The sequence below is a fragment of the Danio rerio genome, chromosome 12 (assembly GCF_049306965.1).
Source record: "Danio rerio strain Tuebingen ecotype United States chromosome 12, GRCz12tu, whole genome shotgun sequence".
Classification (NCBI taxonomy): domain Eukaryota; kingdom Metazoa; phylum Chordata; class Actinopteri; order Cypriniformes; family Danionidae; genus Danio; species Danio rerio.
The window spans coordinates 26,502,064-26,519,426 of NC_133187.1; the positions used below are offsets into that span (position 1 = coordinate 26,502,064).

The window sequence follows — 17,363 nt, forward strand, 5'->3', positions numbered from 1 at the left end:
GACATGCACTGTCAGCCCTGGGACCTTATATAGACAGATTTTTTAAATCATGTCCAATCAACTGAATTTACCACAGGTGAACTCCAATTAAGCTCAAGAATGATCAGTGGAAACAGAATGTACCTGAGCTCAATTTAGAGCTTCACGGCAAAGGCTGTGAATACTTATGTACATGTAATTTTTCTAGGTTTTTTTTTTATTTTTAATAAATTTGCAACAATTTCAAAAAAATCTTTTTTCACATTTTTATTATGGGGTTTGTGTGTGTCAAGTTTCAAAAAATTATTTAAATGTAATGCCAGACATTTCTTTTTCTGAAAATCATACTTTTGGGTTGTAACTAGTTTCACTTTTTCCCCTCTTGGTTAATTAAAGGTGAATATCCTTTATAGGCTCTGTTCTCAGAAAAGTGTGTGCATGACCAGTGTGAGCTTGAGAGTGCACCTATCACATCGGATTTGGCTAAGAAAGAGTCCCACAAGTGCTTTTGGTAGTGGAAGAAATCTGATCTTGTTTAACCATAGTTAATATAACTCTTTTACAAATACATTTTAACCCCCTTGACTCCCCGGAGGTATTTTGATTGCATCACTTTTATATTTCTATGGTGATGCGCCTGGTGTATGACATGACATTATTTACTACACATCAATTCGTCCATTTTCTTAAACTAAATTGAAGTAGGTGTCCATTTAACTGGGAGAAGAACAGAGTAAGTGTTCTAGTTACCTAAAAAGTGTGTATCTGTTGTGAATGACACACACTGTAATTGTATCTTTAATGCCATGCTTCCATAGATATCGGTGTGCATTTTACAAAGCACATTTTGTTTGTTTTAGAAGTAAATCTGTGTATTAAAATATCTGCAACCTAAGCAAAAGTTTTAATTAAAAACACTGATAAGTTTTGATCTTTGACAAACAGCGCAATCGTCGTTCTCTTGATTGGCACCAGCACCATTGCGGGAAGGTAGATTTGAATTTAGCAGCTGATTGATGATGCACTGAATGCTCTGATCATACTGGTGTGATACCAGTGATACCAGTGATACTCCAGGAACCAGCCTAGACTGATCACACCACTCTGATTATATGAATCAAAGGGTAACAATAAACAAAGATGTTCCCCTGTTTTATTTACAACAATTTAGTCAGGATGTAGTCAGTCACTAAGCAAAAACTGTCATGTTTGTACGCAGTTTACTCAGCAGATTTAGAAACTGCACAACTATAGTCACAATTTTTTTTATGGAGAGAATCAGAAAGCTGTAAATTGTCTTTAAAAAATGTGGTAAACCGTTTGGACAGAACTTTATGTAGGTGAAGTTTCCACAGTCATACTGGAATGATATAAACACAAGAAGTCTCTTTTTTAAGTTTCCTGATGTTAAAATAGGATCCAAATCCCAATGATTTTAAATGTAATGTAGGAGTGTGATTTTCCCCATCCACCAAATTGATTGACAGGTGTATTAACATATTTCTGTAGTAATGTGTATAAACATGTCAACAAAATGGCATTTGCAAAGAAACTGGGCTTAAAAGATCTGTTAAAATTTCTGTGATCAGCTGCACCTCAATAATGCTTTTTAAACTGTACAGTGTGTGTACTGCAAACTTTGTAATGGCATTCATGTGTGACTCATCATTTCAGAAAGGCTTGAATAAACTCTACCACAAATACTTCAAGTAACCTTACTTGAAGTAGGAACCTTAACCTTACACATGTAGGAACGGTGGGCAGGAAGAAGCAGCTCATTTGCATTTAAAGGCTGACCTCAAAATGTTCATTTTCAGCATTGTATAATAAATAAATAATCTGATAGGTATTTTGAGCTAAAACTTGATCTGGAGACACCAAAAACGTATCTTACATTTTGTAAAAGGGGTAAAATAGGAGCCCTTTAAAAGAAACTAAAGACCTTTAGAAGGAAGAAAATAGATAGCAGTTCTACTCTCAAGATTAATATGAGATTGTGCAAAGTGAGCATGATACATCCCTTTTAAGAGTGAACTGATTATGCATTTTAAAGGCCAACATGGCAAGGAATATGATGAGTTCATTAAAGCTAAAGTGGAGTTCAGTCAACGGTAATATGAATTAATAACACTAAAAGTTAAGAAATCGTCAAAATCTTGTTAAAAGATCATTGGAGTTTGTGCTTCTGTTTATGACTGAGACCATTTACGGTGCCATGAAAGTTCTTGAAATAAACAGAAAAATGTTTCCATTGGTTTTTATTTTTTCTAATGAATTTTCAATAGCATTGCTACTAAGTGGGATATATGATCCAAAACTAAAAATTCCTTAACCTGTAATTATTGACTTTATACTATTACATGGAATGGTAGCAGATGTTCAGCAGTGGTGTAAAGTAACAAATTACAAATACTCAAACTACTGTAATTAAGTAATTTATGTCAGGAATTTTAATTAACTAGGTAGTTTTAAAAATGTTTCCTTTTATTTTCGCTTGAGTACATTCTTAGTGCTGTTTTTGGTACTTTTACTCCACTACTTTCCTTTAACCTGCAGTCATTGCTTTATTTTTTCTTGTCTATGTGAAAGTAAGACAAAGAAGGTAAACTGCATCATAATGAACTACCTCAAGACATGGGTGATTTATAATTGCAGCAAACTGTTTGGAAGCATTAAAAGTGTCCAAGAAGATGTTCAAAATCTTTAAATGCATTCACTCAGAGACTGTTTAGATGCATGTCACTAATGAAAAGATGACGTGTGTTTACTGTATGATGAGCAAAATGTTCTTAAATCCAGCAGGCACAAGACGTCAACATGATGTCAGATTGACGTTGTAAACCAATGTTGTGGGGACGCTGCATTTTGTTTGGAAATAAATATCGAATTGACATCAGAACCCAACGTCAAACCAACGTCAATGTCCAACTTAATATCAACCAAATGTCAATATCTAACAATGATGTTACAGCTTGACCTTGTGTGGACGTTACCACTGACGTCTATCAGATGTTGGATTTTGGTTGCCACACCAGACGAATAAATATCAGTATTTCACGTCAATATAACATTGGTTATAAGACTTTGGCTTGACATTGGATTTTGTTTACTTTCGAACGTAAAATCATAACTTAAAATCAACCAAACATCAACATCGATATTGGACTTCAAAATAACAGTGTCTTTACACGCTGGCTAGACCTTTGAATTTTGGTCACCTGACATCACGGCCTTAATCTAACCTAATAATAACGTCTTATGATGTTGTGTGTCTGCTGAGCAATAACTAAAATGCAGTACAGAATCTTACGTTTACACACGTCCACAAATTACATGTAAATGCATCAGCCTTTTACATTGAATACTCATTACTCTTGAGTACTTTTCAAAGGGATACTTTTACCCAATTCCACTACATTTTTAGGCAAGTAATAGTACTTTAACTTAAGAATGATTTTTCAGTATTCCTTCCACCACTGGTGTTCAGCTTTCTTCATAAGATCTCCATTAGTGTTCAATAGAGTAAAGAAACTCAAAAAGATCTGAAACCACTGAGGGGGAAAATGTACATTTTTGGGTGAACTATCTCTTTAAATCTTATGTTTGATAAAACCTATAACATGTTAAAATAAATAGCCTGGAGCATTCTGAAGCCCCTCAGTGATTTTATCCAGAAAAACATTAAGTGAATTAAAAATAAACACTTGGTTTACCAACAGATTCCTTCTCAAAATTGAAAAAGCTAAAGATGCAGCAGTACATTACCATGCTGCTTTTTGGACAAGATCCACTATGTTCAGACATGCTTGAGGGGGGAAAAGTTATAAAATCCTTCATTATCCCAAAGCCCCCGTACACCTGAGCCCTTGGCGCTTTTTTGCTCCTGCCAATGAAAGAGTGTGAAGAGAATCAGGTAGCTGTCAGAGCGTATCTTATCATGTCTCCACAGAAAGACACAATATGTCTCTGCTGATGGTCTTGAAAACACAATGAGCTCTGTGAGGTTTTTCTTCTTTAAACCACACAACGGTCCGGACAGGATCAGAGGATGTTGATGTGTGCATGTGAATTAAGACAAGAAACTGCAGCCAAAAATACTGTTCTATCATGCACCTGTCTGATTTGGGCTTTTCAAAAATGTCAAGAGTGTTGTGTTTGTTTTTGTCTTAGTTTAAAGAAAAAGAAACACCCGAAATACTCTTTCTTAAGTGTTTCTGTCGTAGCACGTCATAAGTTTGTGTCTTTCAAGTACAACATTAAACAATGAAGAAAATGTTAGCCAGTAAAAGCCTTTGACTTTTCACAACCTTCCAAAAATTTATTTGGAACCAGAAAACAATTCATTGTTCAGATGTTAAAGTTTTTGTGCTAAATCTACAAAAATATTTAAATTAGTGCATATTTAATTTCAACCTGTTCAACCTTTATATGCACCCACTGAGCCAAATAATGAGAAAGAACCAAATCTCCTACCACAGTTATGCTGATGGCATTCACATTGCCTAATGACTACAGCCTTATTGACACCCTCTGCCAATGCATTGATGAAATTAACAGTTGGATATGCCAAAACTTTCTTCAGTTACAAAGAGAAAAATGAGAAATTGAATTGCATTTGGGAACAGAGATGAGGTGAATGTGTACCTTGGCTCTAAGGGTCAAACAACCAAAAATAAGGTCAAGAATCTTGGTGTATTATGGAGTCAGATATATTAATACGAATTAGCCACTAAATGAAAAAGTTACGAATTGCCGTGAGATTGTGTTGGTTTCAGTAGTCATGTCAATGCAGAAAGTTAATCAGCACACTATCATCTCAAAAACATTGCAAGAATTAGATGCTTTGTTTCCAGTGAGGAAAGAAAGTTGTTCATGCTTTAATCAGCAGCAGTGTGGATTACTGTAATGGGCTCCTCATTGACCTTCCCAAAAAGACAGTCAGATAGTTGTAGCTCATCCAGAACGCTGCAGCCAGGATTCTGACCAGAACCAGAAAATCAGAGCATCCAGATACTACAAGCAGACATTTCTGTGCGGAGTTTGCACATTCTCCCCGTCTCCAATAAACTCGCAAAGTTTATTGACTAATCCAAATCAACACCATAGTCTTGCCACTACCTAGTACTTATTTCTTTAAGAGCAACTGCTATCTGCTCTTTAGCCACCATGACAGGGGAGTTCTCGAGATCTACCTAAGCTCAAACTCCCATCTTGCATGCAAGGCTCAAGGATTTTATGAGCTCAGGGCTCTCTCCCGGGACATTAAACAGAAACTGGGGAAAAAAATTAACAAGGAGCAAATAATTCAGGGGGGCTAATAATTCTGACTTCAACTGTATATAGTTAATAAATTATTGAACTAAATTTGGTGTGTTGACATGAAGGCAGGGGACTGATCCACACCCCAACCAACATTTAAACATTTTCACTGTTACTCTCACTTCTAGACATTTAACATCAGGAACATAACAGATTAACAGAAATACACAAAATGCCCTATTAATATATATATATTAAATGTATGTATTTAATAGAAAAAAGTCTAATTTGTATATTTAAACAAAATTTGACAATGTTTGCAGTTGGAATTGTAATCAGTTGGTGATTAGATTTTTTTAAACTAGACCTATTAATTTTATTATTAGTATTACACTATGAAAAATTCATAAACTAGTAGTGTTATTTATTTTGTGATTCATGTATTTTATTTTTCCGCATTTATTTATGCTTTTAAATTGCATTATAGGACTTTTAATCTTTCTTCCAATAACTTTTAATCTTGAAAAGTTGGAAAAAGTGACTTTTATTGACATTTTTAATAGTATAAAGTGATATATTGTCTCAATTGGTGTTGTATATTACAGTTATAAACTTGCCAGTACAATTTCTATTATTTTACAAACCTATTTCTCTATATATCATTTATACATTACGTTATTATTTTAAGCTACTAAAATGTCTATAAAAGTATTTTGCTAAACTAAAGAGTTGAATTTTCCACATCAAAAGTTGACAAAGCAGAAATCAACATCTGCGCCACAGCTGAATGAACCGCCAACTTATCCAGCATATGTTTTACGCAGCGGATGCCCTTCCAGCTGCAACCCATCTCTGGGAAAAACCCATACACACTCATTCACACACATACACTACAAACAATTTATGCTTACCCAATTCACCTGTACCGCATGTCTTTGGACTTGTGGGGGAAACTGGAGCACCTGGAGGAAACCCAAGCGAACGCGGGGAGAACATGCAAACTCCACACAGAAATGCCAACTGACCCAGCTGTGGCTCTAACCAGTGACCTTCTTGCTGTGAGCAACTGCACTACCTACTGCGCCACTGTGTCACCCTTGGAAACTATCAATTAACAGACATATTTTTTACAGTGTCTTTCATCAAATAACTCTTATTTTGTTGTAACGTACATATTTACACTGTCATTTTGAATTTAATTTTATTATTTTGAGCCAGAGATATGTAGGCCTTTTTTTTCAACCCCATTATCAGATGCCACATCTTTGGGGGCTCTAGTATCCACAGAAGCGCGAACAAAATTGAAGATCTCATCAGCAAGGGAGCACATCAGTGGGAAATGCAGAAAGCTGGAGCCTACGCGGTGTGTAGGCAGAGAGTAAAGGCTTCAGGCTGATAGACATCAGGCTATGAACATCAACATCACAGCTTGCTGATGCCTTAAAGCGAAGAACAGCGGCTAGAGGTGACTGTCTGTGAGGGCAAACCCTGAAAGCTGCTTTCATTCCATACACATCGATGGTTTAGGAGGACTGATTTCTGATCACAAAACATAGCATGTGTTGGAGTGAAGGGAGGGAACTATCAGGAAAATGTAGTTTGATATACAGGACAGACTACAAAAGGGTTGGGGTTGTATGCTAGCATGAACAACAGCACAAATGTAGGCTGACATGAATAGGTTGGAGCAGAATTGCCATGAGCTACTGTGTACGCTGAGGGATGATGATGATGATGGTAGTGGTTTGGGTTGGTTGCAGTCTTGTTAGTGTGGTTCTCTCCTGCCCCCTGCTGACTGGTTGTGGGTGATGGCGACAATACATGTTCATTCTGCAGCATATAATATTATATTATATTATATTATTCATTCATTCACATTCTTTTCGGCTTAGTCCCTTTATTAATCAGGGGACGCCACAGCGAAATGAACTGCCAACTTGTCCACAATATGTTTTACGCAGCAGATGCCCTTCCAGCTACATCACTGGGAAACAACCATACACTCTCATTCGCACACATACACTACGGACAATTTAGCTCACCCAATTATTCATCTATAGCACATGTGTTTGGACTTGTGGGGAAAACTAGAGCACCCAGAGGAAACGCACGCTAACACAGGGAGAACATGCAAACTCCATAGAGAAATGCCACCTGACCCAGCTGGGGCTCGAAACCAGCGACCTTCTTGCTGTGAGGCGATCATGATACCCACTGCGCCACCGTATTATATTATATTATATTATATTATATTATATTATATTATATTATATTATATTATATTATATTATATTATATTATATTATAACTTTTTTTTTAAAAATAAAGGATTTGCTTAAGAAGGCCTAAATAAATATATATTTTAAATAAATGAAACAAAAAAAATTAAAATTTAATAATAATAATAATAATAATAATAAAATAAACATGTATTTCAGGTAGATGCCAAAGAAACTGTATCAATAAAATAATATTAATTAAAAACAAACTAAAAAGAATATAAAAAAATGTGAAAATTAAAAACTTTAAAAAAAGTTACTAAAGTAAAATAATAAATAATAAAGTAAACATTATTTGTATAAGATTATTTTGCTTAACAGAAACAATTTTACTCATTAGTTTTACTTCCAGAAAATGTAAATATTATTTTAAAAATGTTATTTTAAAATGTTTTATTAATAATATTATTAATAGGTGAGGCAATGGCGCAGTAGGTAGTGCTGTCGCCTCACAGCAAGAAGGTCGTTGGGTCGCTGGTTCGAACCTTGGCTCAGTTGGCGTTTCTGTGTGGAGTTTGCATGTTCTCCTTGCCTTCACGTGGGTTTTCTCCGGGTGCTCCGGTTTCCCCCACAGTCCAAAGACATGCGGTGCAGGTGAATTGGGTAGGCTAAATTGTGTGTGAATGTGTGTGTGGATGTTTCCTAGAGATAGGTTGCGGCTGGAAGGGCATTCGCTGCGTAAAAACTTGCTGGATAAGTTGGCGGTTCATTCCGCTGTGGCGACCCCTTAATAAAGGGACTAAGCCGACAAGAAAATGAATGAATTATTATTAATAATAATCATCATTAAAATAATAATAATATTAATAATAAAAATAACATATTAAATAGCCTGCATAAAATTTAATATAAACATTAAAACGTTTTTAAAATATTTATTTGTAATTGTGATATAATTGTAGTATTATCATTTTAATATTTCTACAAATATCAATCATAACAGTGAACATTAAGATATTTAAGTATGTTTCACACATTTTCTTAAAAATAAATAAAACTAAACAATTGTTGAAATTGATATTGTCAAATAATATGTTGCACATATTTTGATCTGATATTATATTATATTATATTATATTATATTATATTATATTATATTATATTATATTATATTATATTATATTATATTATATTATATTATATTTATAATAATAAATAATATAATAATGACAAATTAAACATGTATTTCACGTAGCAGCCAAAGGTAAATAAATAAAATAATAATAATTAGAAATGAACTAAATAAAAAAATAATTCAAAAGTAAAAATTTATAAATTTACTCAAGTAAAATAATAAATAATAAAGTAAAAATTATTTGTAAAAGATCAGAAATGATCATAAACAATTTTACTCATTAGTTTTACAGAAAATGTAAATATTCTTTTGAAAATATTATTATTATTATTATTAATTATCAATATTATTTTAAAAATACTAAACAAAATTAAATATAAACATGAAACTGTTGTTTAAAAAATATATTTGTAATTATTATAATTGTATAATTATTATTATTTTATAATTTATATAAATATCAATTATTATTGCAGTGAACACAAAAATATTTAAGTATGTTGCACATATTTTCTTGTATGCTGCTGATCTTGATCTGGTATTACAGTAGATGTACAGTTTGTTTTGTCCTGTGTTGTGTTTTCACCTGGGCTCGATAAGACAGGAACAGTTCTCTGATTGCCAAACTCGCACTGCTATTTTTAGCACCTTCAGCGTCCTCTTCATCAAGGTAAAAGAAGAATGTTGCTGAGAGGGTTTAATTACGTATTTCAAACAGATTCAGCAGTGACAGACTCATTTCCCTCATTCCCTCACTCTCGCTTATGGGACTCCGTATAGTAATGAAACAGGAATTGACCTAAATATTCACTTTGCTTCACTTTGGTTTCTAATTATTGCAGCATTACAAAACTGCATGCGTTCAAAAGCATCTAAAGCTTCAGCTGTACCCGGGGAGTTACATTTTAAATTAAAATTTTATAGTCATTATCAAACTAGTGCTCAAAGGGAACCACATTTGAAACAAAAAAAAATTCAACATTGATTTGTACACGTTTGTCTCTGAATTCTACATTTAGCCCAAAGAAAAGGAATTTTAGAAAATAACATGGAGTGAAAAATGCCTTTCCCCTACTAACTACACCTCAAGGTTATTGGCTTTTTCAAGCGTTTTATAAAGCTCTGTGGCACGAATGAATTCCTGCATAGTTTTTACAGCACTTTTTAACAGCAATGGTGCACATCAATTAAAACTCAACATTGACTTTTCTTTTCCAATACAAGTTTTGTTTTTTGTTTTTTCAGTGCTAGCCAAGTTGTGAAAATATAGATTAGAGGTAAAGAGGAATGCCACATACATCCGGCAGAAAAATAGTCCCTGACAGTGAGAGTAAACAGTAACTATAAGAGGGAAAATTAGGTATGCTCACAATTAGGTCTCAAACTCAATTCCTGGAGGGCCGCAGCTCTGCACAGTTTTGCTTCAACCCTAATTAAACACACCTGATCGAACTAATTAAGGTGTTCAAGACGACTAGACACTACTAAATCAGCTGTGTTTGATTAGGGTTGGAGCAAAACTGTGGCCCTCCAGAAATTGAATTTGAGAGCTTTGGACTCAACTCAGACTCAACTTAATATTAAAAAAAAACACACAACATACAATGCATAATTTATTAGGTGCATCTCCCTCCCCGCTAGACTCATTTAATGACCTAATGGCCACCATTATATAAAAAAAATTCTAATCCTATTTGACCTGCAATTAGGAACTCTAAAATGATGTCCTGATGGCAGCAGCTAAAACACAGAGTACCCGGGGTGCGTAGGATACCCTGAGCTCTCTTTAAAACATAATTATGGGAATTTACCATTGGACCAGTTTGGTTAAAACTGATAATCTTGCCTGCCACCTTCACAAGGATACTCAACCTGTTCTTATTTGACAAACTCAGATTACTGTACCGAGCTACAATGGAGTAAGATAAAACAGATACAATAAATTGTTCATAAAACAGTGTCATCACAGAGGTACAAACCCGAAACGTTCCAAGTTTCTTTAGAAAAAACAGTCTTTGTTCAGCTTTTTTTATAGACAGCCTGGGTGTTTGGTTGAAATGTCAACATATTGACAATAACTTCCTCTAGATATTTATGTGTCAACAATGTCAATGTCCAAACCTTTAATGTGTTATGCTAGGTGTAAATGATGCCTTTCTGTAATCTATTAAAATGTCTTTTGTTTTATTTACATTCAACTGAAAAGAAAATCTATCACACCAGAAAGCAAATTTCTCCACAACAGAGCCATGCCCCAAATCCTGAACGTGGAGGAGACTCGCAATCACAGAATCATCAGCATATTTTATTATATGACAGTTCCTGTATATATTCTGACAAGCATTTATATACATATTATACAGGAATTGAGTTGGGGAGCTTTAATACAGTATGTAGGTTGCTTCTAGAGATTACTGGTTACCGATTACTGGATTCAGGGTAAACCCCAGTAAATTTTGCAACAGATACTAACATGACTAATTTTTACTATCATAAATTCTGTAATCATCGCAATTTAGAAAATTCACAGTAAATCCTATAACATTTTGATTAGTAAATTGCTGAAGTCTGCAATGTAAATGCATGTTTAGACAGTTAAAAATATGTAAGGAGTTTAATCAATAGATTGCCATGATTTTAAACGCACAATACGGAGGCAAAGAACCGGGCAACAGGAAGCAGAGGTCGGCTCCAAACAGACTCATTGGAAAAATGTGCCCTGGTGTACATTTTTGAGAACTGAGAAGTATTTGCTTACAGGTACAGCCTCGTTCACACTAGCAGCAACTTAGTAGCTGCCTGTCACTCTGGGTGGCGACCTGGGGGGGGGGTGGGGGTTATGGGTGTTGTCGCGGGGGCACTTCAGATCATTTTTGAAGGGCAATTTCTATCCAAGACTAAAAAGGGCATGTGCACTACACAGGTTGAGCCCATGAACATTGGTGGAGCAAAGCGGAGCAGACCGGTTTTAAGTCTGGCAAAGGATGGTTCCAAAAACCAAGTACAATGAAATCCAACAAAAGCAGAAGCATCCGGCTATGATGGCTTTTCTCTTTAAGTTTGCTATTGAAAACACTATCAGTTGGGTTCAGGGAGGAGGTGAATAGGTCAGGTGATATCAAGCTGACATATTATGCATGATAAAAAGGCTACTGGCTTCTCTTATGAACGTGCACAAAAAGGACGTTAATGTTTGAAGAAATGTACACAGCTGCCTCTGGTGGATTTATGAGAAATGGCACGTACTTTATGAGAAAACGTGCCCCAGTAATGTATTTGAGATTGTCAATAATGTACATGCTGCCCTACACATAAACCGCAAGACAATGTAGTCCAGGATACTGTACATATTTGTCAGTTCTCAAAAAATATAGTCCTGGGCACATGTTTGCAATGAGCCTGGGTTCAGTTGGCTATGTTGTATTTCATTAATTTAAAGCGTGTGCTGTACACTATTGAAATAAATGCAAATCAAATTACAAAATCAGTCAGAAAAATCCCATTTTTTATATTTTCATGAAATCATTTCATGAAATTTTGCGACAAACAACATAAAAGTGGATTTCAATGAGGTAGCTTTTCCAAGTTTTTTTTTTTTTTTTTTTAAATTAAACAATACCTTTATTAAAAAATTAAATGTACCTATTTATACTTCAGGGATCAATGTTCATGTTTTTTGTCACAAAATTGCATTAGGCTGCAAATTGTATGTGGTTTGTTCATTTCAAGTGCAGAACTTGGAGCAATGACTTAAGTCTGTGATATTTTCAGCTCATTTTAACAAAAATATAATAATAATAATGATAACCGTGATAATTTTTGGTTCCTTTAATTGTTTTATGTATTTTTGTAGTTGCTATATCCAGCATAAGCACAAGTATAGTGCTATTTTGGTGAACAATGCACACATACTCCCTTTCTGTAGTAAACAAATAATATCTGATCACGTGCGAGTTTGTAACCTTGCATTCATGATTAAGGAGGAAGCTTGCATTCCGGACAGTTGTAAACACATTCAAGACTATTTGCAGAAGCTGTTAACGTTTATAATAATATTAAGTTTCTTGCTTAGATTGATCATTTACTCTCATAAGACATCATTGTTGTCATGAACCATGGAAATTAATAAGTTTTTCAAGTGTGTTTTTTTCCTCTAAAAGTGGCAGGAGCTTTTTTTACTTGTGTTTTACAGTATGCATCATTTTATGCAAGGTCATGTTTTTAACAAAACATTTTTTATGTTCTAAAAAAGTAAAATTTAAATTAGTTAATTAAATGTCTAAATTTGTAGCAAATCATTTTTATAAATAAATAATTGCATTAATGGTGACTAACATAAACACGTTCATTTTCGACAGTAAATATAAGTCTTATGTTGCTTAGGCTGCTGGCTAATTAAGTGATGAATCGATCTGTTAAGCTAGTTTTGTCACAGCCATGCTTTATTTCAAACAAAACACAAAAATGTATTAGTATCAAAGACAGGATATTATAGTACCTCATTATTAATTTAGGGTTCTTTCAATTAGATATCACTTAATAATTTACAAAGAAAAAATATATATATATCCATAAGTAACAAATCTAAAGTAGTTATTAATTATACAAGTCTAAAACATTCAAATTGATTAGTATAACATGTTTTAATAATATACAGGAACTACACGACACACAGCGCTACAATTATTTTGAAGAAAGAAAAACTAGAATGGTTCCCTATTTTCTTGTTTTCTGCAGTCAAAGTTTTAATTAAATCAGTTGTCTGCTGTATTTGTTTAATTGGGTAACACTTTAGTTTAGGTCACAATACATGGTATCAACAAACCATTACCTAACACTACTCGATTGATAAACTACTAATTAGCTGTTTATTAATTGTTATTAAGGTAGAAGTTGGGTTTAGGTTTGGGGTAGAATTAGGGATGCAGAATAAGAATGCTACTAATCAACAGATAATGTCTTAATAATTTGTAAAGACCCTGGTCTAGGTACAAGGGCGTAACAAATAAAACACTCGACAAATAAAATAACTTTTAAGAACCTTTAGAGTTGGGTCAGTTTATTTGTCTTTTTTTTTTTTGTCGCTTTTTTTTTGTCTCTCTCTTTTTTAAAACAAGTAATTTTTTAAGCCATTAGTTAAACTGTGATCTAAACTAAAGCATTTGTTTCACAAAAGAAAAAACTCATTCAGTATTACGTTTTTTGGATGAACTATACAAAGCTTCCATGAAGAACCTTTAACTTCCATGGAACTTTTAAATTCCACAAAAGCATGTTAACAGCGGGTCAGAAATGTTCCTTGGATTATGAAATTGTAAAAAATGTTCTTTTACTGTATGTGTGTGTGTGTGTGTGTGTGTGTGTGTGTGTGTGTGTGTGTGTCCATTTAACTCACATTTTTAATGCCCATGTTATTCTATGTGTTCTTAAAATGCTGTTTACCAATATTTTTCATAAAAGAGTGTAAAAATGCTTGCTTGCTGAGAGTGAGAGTGTGTGTACGTGTGTGTTTTGTGTCAGCGTCTGAACACACAGTCCACTACTATCAACCTCACACATGTCAGACTCAAACAAAAAATTTAAGACTAAACAGCTCAGTTCATTCCCTGACGGAGACCAGCACTAACATGCCAACTAATGACTAGAACTCATATGAAGTGCTTCCCCTCATCTTAAACTCATTCCAATTTATGCACTTTAAAGTTCCTGAGTTGTTTTAATCTAAATATGAGTAGAACATGCATCAAATTAATAAAAAAATAAACACCTAATTTTAGTTTTTGTGTGTTTATTTTGTTATTTAAAGCAAATTTGAGTTAAAACAACCCAACATTTTTGTAAATGTACATCCAAAATTAGAAAATAGATAGAATAGATAGAAATCAATGTTTACCCATTATACTTGTGTTTGTATGTTTATATATTAGTGTATTTTGTGTTGTTGCTTTGTTTCTATTTTAGGTGTCACTGTTTAACATTCTGTCAATGTTCTACAGATGAAAAACAGACTTTCTTGGCTAATTCTGGGATATTTTTTAGTAATGTTTATTAATTTGCATTGCCCCAGTAAACAAATAAACTAAACTAAATCAGTCAAAGAAATGTACTTCTAAAAAAAGCTTCTTCACGATGAATATCACTACAGCAAACTATTTTGTTTTTGAAACTTTTGGAGTTATTAGTACAGATGGGGAGGACCGCAGTGACTTTCTAAAGAAAAAAAAAGGATGAGAAGAGGAGAGAACTGAGGACTGAAGGGGAGGAATGAACAAAACATTTGTTTGTTATCAGAAGGCCTTTCTCTCAAGGTCTCACTGGGTGTTGTGCAGAGCTTTGACCAGCCTCTCTGAAAAAAAGATCAGCCTCCCAGAGACTTCACAAAAACACACCAACACAAGCAGAGGAAAAAAAAACAGAATCAAGACCTCACCTGAACAACAGCAGCTAACTCAGGACGTCCCGCGGCAGGCCTCAGGATGGTGTTGTCAATGATGCTGTGCTTTATTCTTGGCTGCTCCATGGCAAACACCGAAGACACACTTGCTGCATCTCAGTTCTGTGCTTTCAATGGATCCACTCGCTCTTTCATCTGTCTGGGCAACAAGGTGCTTGAGATACCAAGAAGAATACCCACAAATACCACGTTTGTGTGAGTACAAACCTTAACACTTTTAAAATACATGTAGAGGAAGGTCTATGTTGTCAGGATGTAATATCAGAGCGTGTTGTCATTATTGCGTTAGGGTTAGGTTAACTAAAACTGCTTTTTAAATGTTTTTAATAAATAAAACAAATTCATATGAAAATAAATAGAAAATAATTGAAATAATGAAAATAAAGATTCATATTTTTTAGTATAGATTATTAAACAATGTCAAACATTGCTGTCATAACTACTGCTACTACTACTACTATCACTACTACTACTATCACTACTACTACTAGTACTACTACTAATAATAATAACAATAATAATAATAATAATAATAATAATAATAATAATAATAATAATAATAATAATAATAATAATAATAAGTAAAGGAATGGAAAGAATTTGATTTAAAAGTAAAAATTAGGTACTTTAATACTACTTTTATAATCTCTACATTATGTAAAAAAAAACATTGGTTACTTTATGTTGGAGAAAATGTGGTAAAATAGGAGATCATAAACATTTTTTGGGACTGCTCAAAGATTCAAGAATTTGTAGTAAAATGTAGTAGATAATACCCTTCGATCCATTTGTGTGCTTATTGGGAGCACTGCTTAAAGAAATGTTTAATGAAGTAACAAGATTTGTATTAAGGATATTATTACTGGTTGCAAAACAAATGATAACCATACATAGGATGGAAGAAGTTCCTCCAAAGGTGGCTCAGTGGATTCAGAGACGTAAACAGGTCTACTGTATGTAATGAAATAAATGACTGCGTCTACAAAAGAAGACTAATATTTTTCTGAAGAGGTGGAGAGGTATTATAAGCTATTTATATGTGTACATTTAGAGGTTATGTAACTTAACAATATTGTAAATTGAGGTAATAATGTAACACAATGTAACTTACTGTACAAATGTATCTCCTAAAAAGAATTAAGATGGCAGTACTCTTTTACTATTTTATATTATTTATCTTATTTTATTTGAAATTTTTATGTCATAATTTTTTTTATTCTCTCATCTGTAAGGCGTTATATTGTTGGAGTATTTATTTATTACTAATAATAATAAGTAAATACCTAAATCACTAAATATTTAATTGAAAGCTAAGTGGAATATGGGTCACACTTTACAATGGACTTCAGGTTTCATTATTATGCAATGTAAATGTAAAACTAATGTTAATGTAAATTTAATATGATGTAATTTTAAGATAATCTGTTTACTAACATGAACTAAAAACAAACAATTCTTGTACAACATTTATCAAGTTTTATATAAGTAATTTATTATTACAGTTTTTCTCAGTTGCCTTGGTGCATTTTCCACAACCCTATTTACATTTGCACAACAGTTAATGCACTTCTCTAAACAATTAGTCATTTATGCAGATCATAGTAGCAGTTTCTCATTCCTTCCAACAAATTGCAAATGCTTTTGTACATGCATCAATTGCGTTCATACAACTTTCTGCTGTTTATAACATTATAATTTTCTTATGTCATGTGTCAAAATTAACTAAACTTCTGAATGCTGAACAGTCAAACCATATTAAACTAATACTCCTCATTTCATTACTTCAGTCATTACATCCAAAAATGTTTAACTAGTTGTCAAAATCTGTCAAGCTAATTTTACTTAAAAAAATCTTTTTCTTTTCTCAAAATGTCTTGATTTTGACAATGATTTACAGACCTGTGTATGTTGCAGGTTCAGTTCCAATTTGTATTGCAATATTGTTTAGAATTGTGCACAGCTCTACCCAAAGGAAGTTTATTTTTATTGTAAAAAAGGGTGTATGTATTCTTTTGCATAATGCTGTGAATAAATTAGAATTACAAAGAGCCAATGCAGTAAAAATGTCACACATACATATTCAGTGTCTTGTACCCAACTAAATGCAGTAATATCTAACTTTACTGTAGTTTTCAAGTAGCTGTGCTAATAGTATAGAGTGCTGTCTTGAGCATTTTCAGCAAGTGTCACCAAAATCTGACATTTTGCACTGGAAAAAATGTACAGAGTAAACTCTGAAATGAAAACATGACATATCTTGTTCATAAACAATGGTGTCAGGACTTTTCGTCTTGATGACACTGACACTTACTTTCAT

General features: G+C 33.4%; 1 protein-coding gene across 1 annotated transcript in view; it reads left to right on the forward strand.

The window, feature by feature from the left end:
* The first annotated feature begins 15,010 nt into the window (after positions 1–15,010).
* fshr (follicle stimulating hormone receptor) overlaps positions 15,011–17,363 on the forward strand; it is a 31,223-nt gene continuing 28,870 nt past the window's right edge. The window contains 1 exon segment of the mRNA NM_001001812.1: positions 15,011–15,241. Coding sequence (NP_001001812.1) covers positions 15,069–15,241 — 173 coding nt within the window. The 5' untranslated portion in view covers positions 15,011–15,068.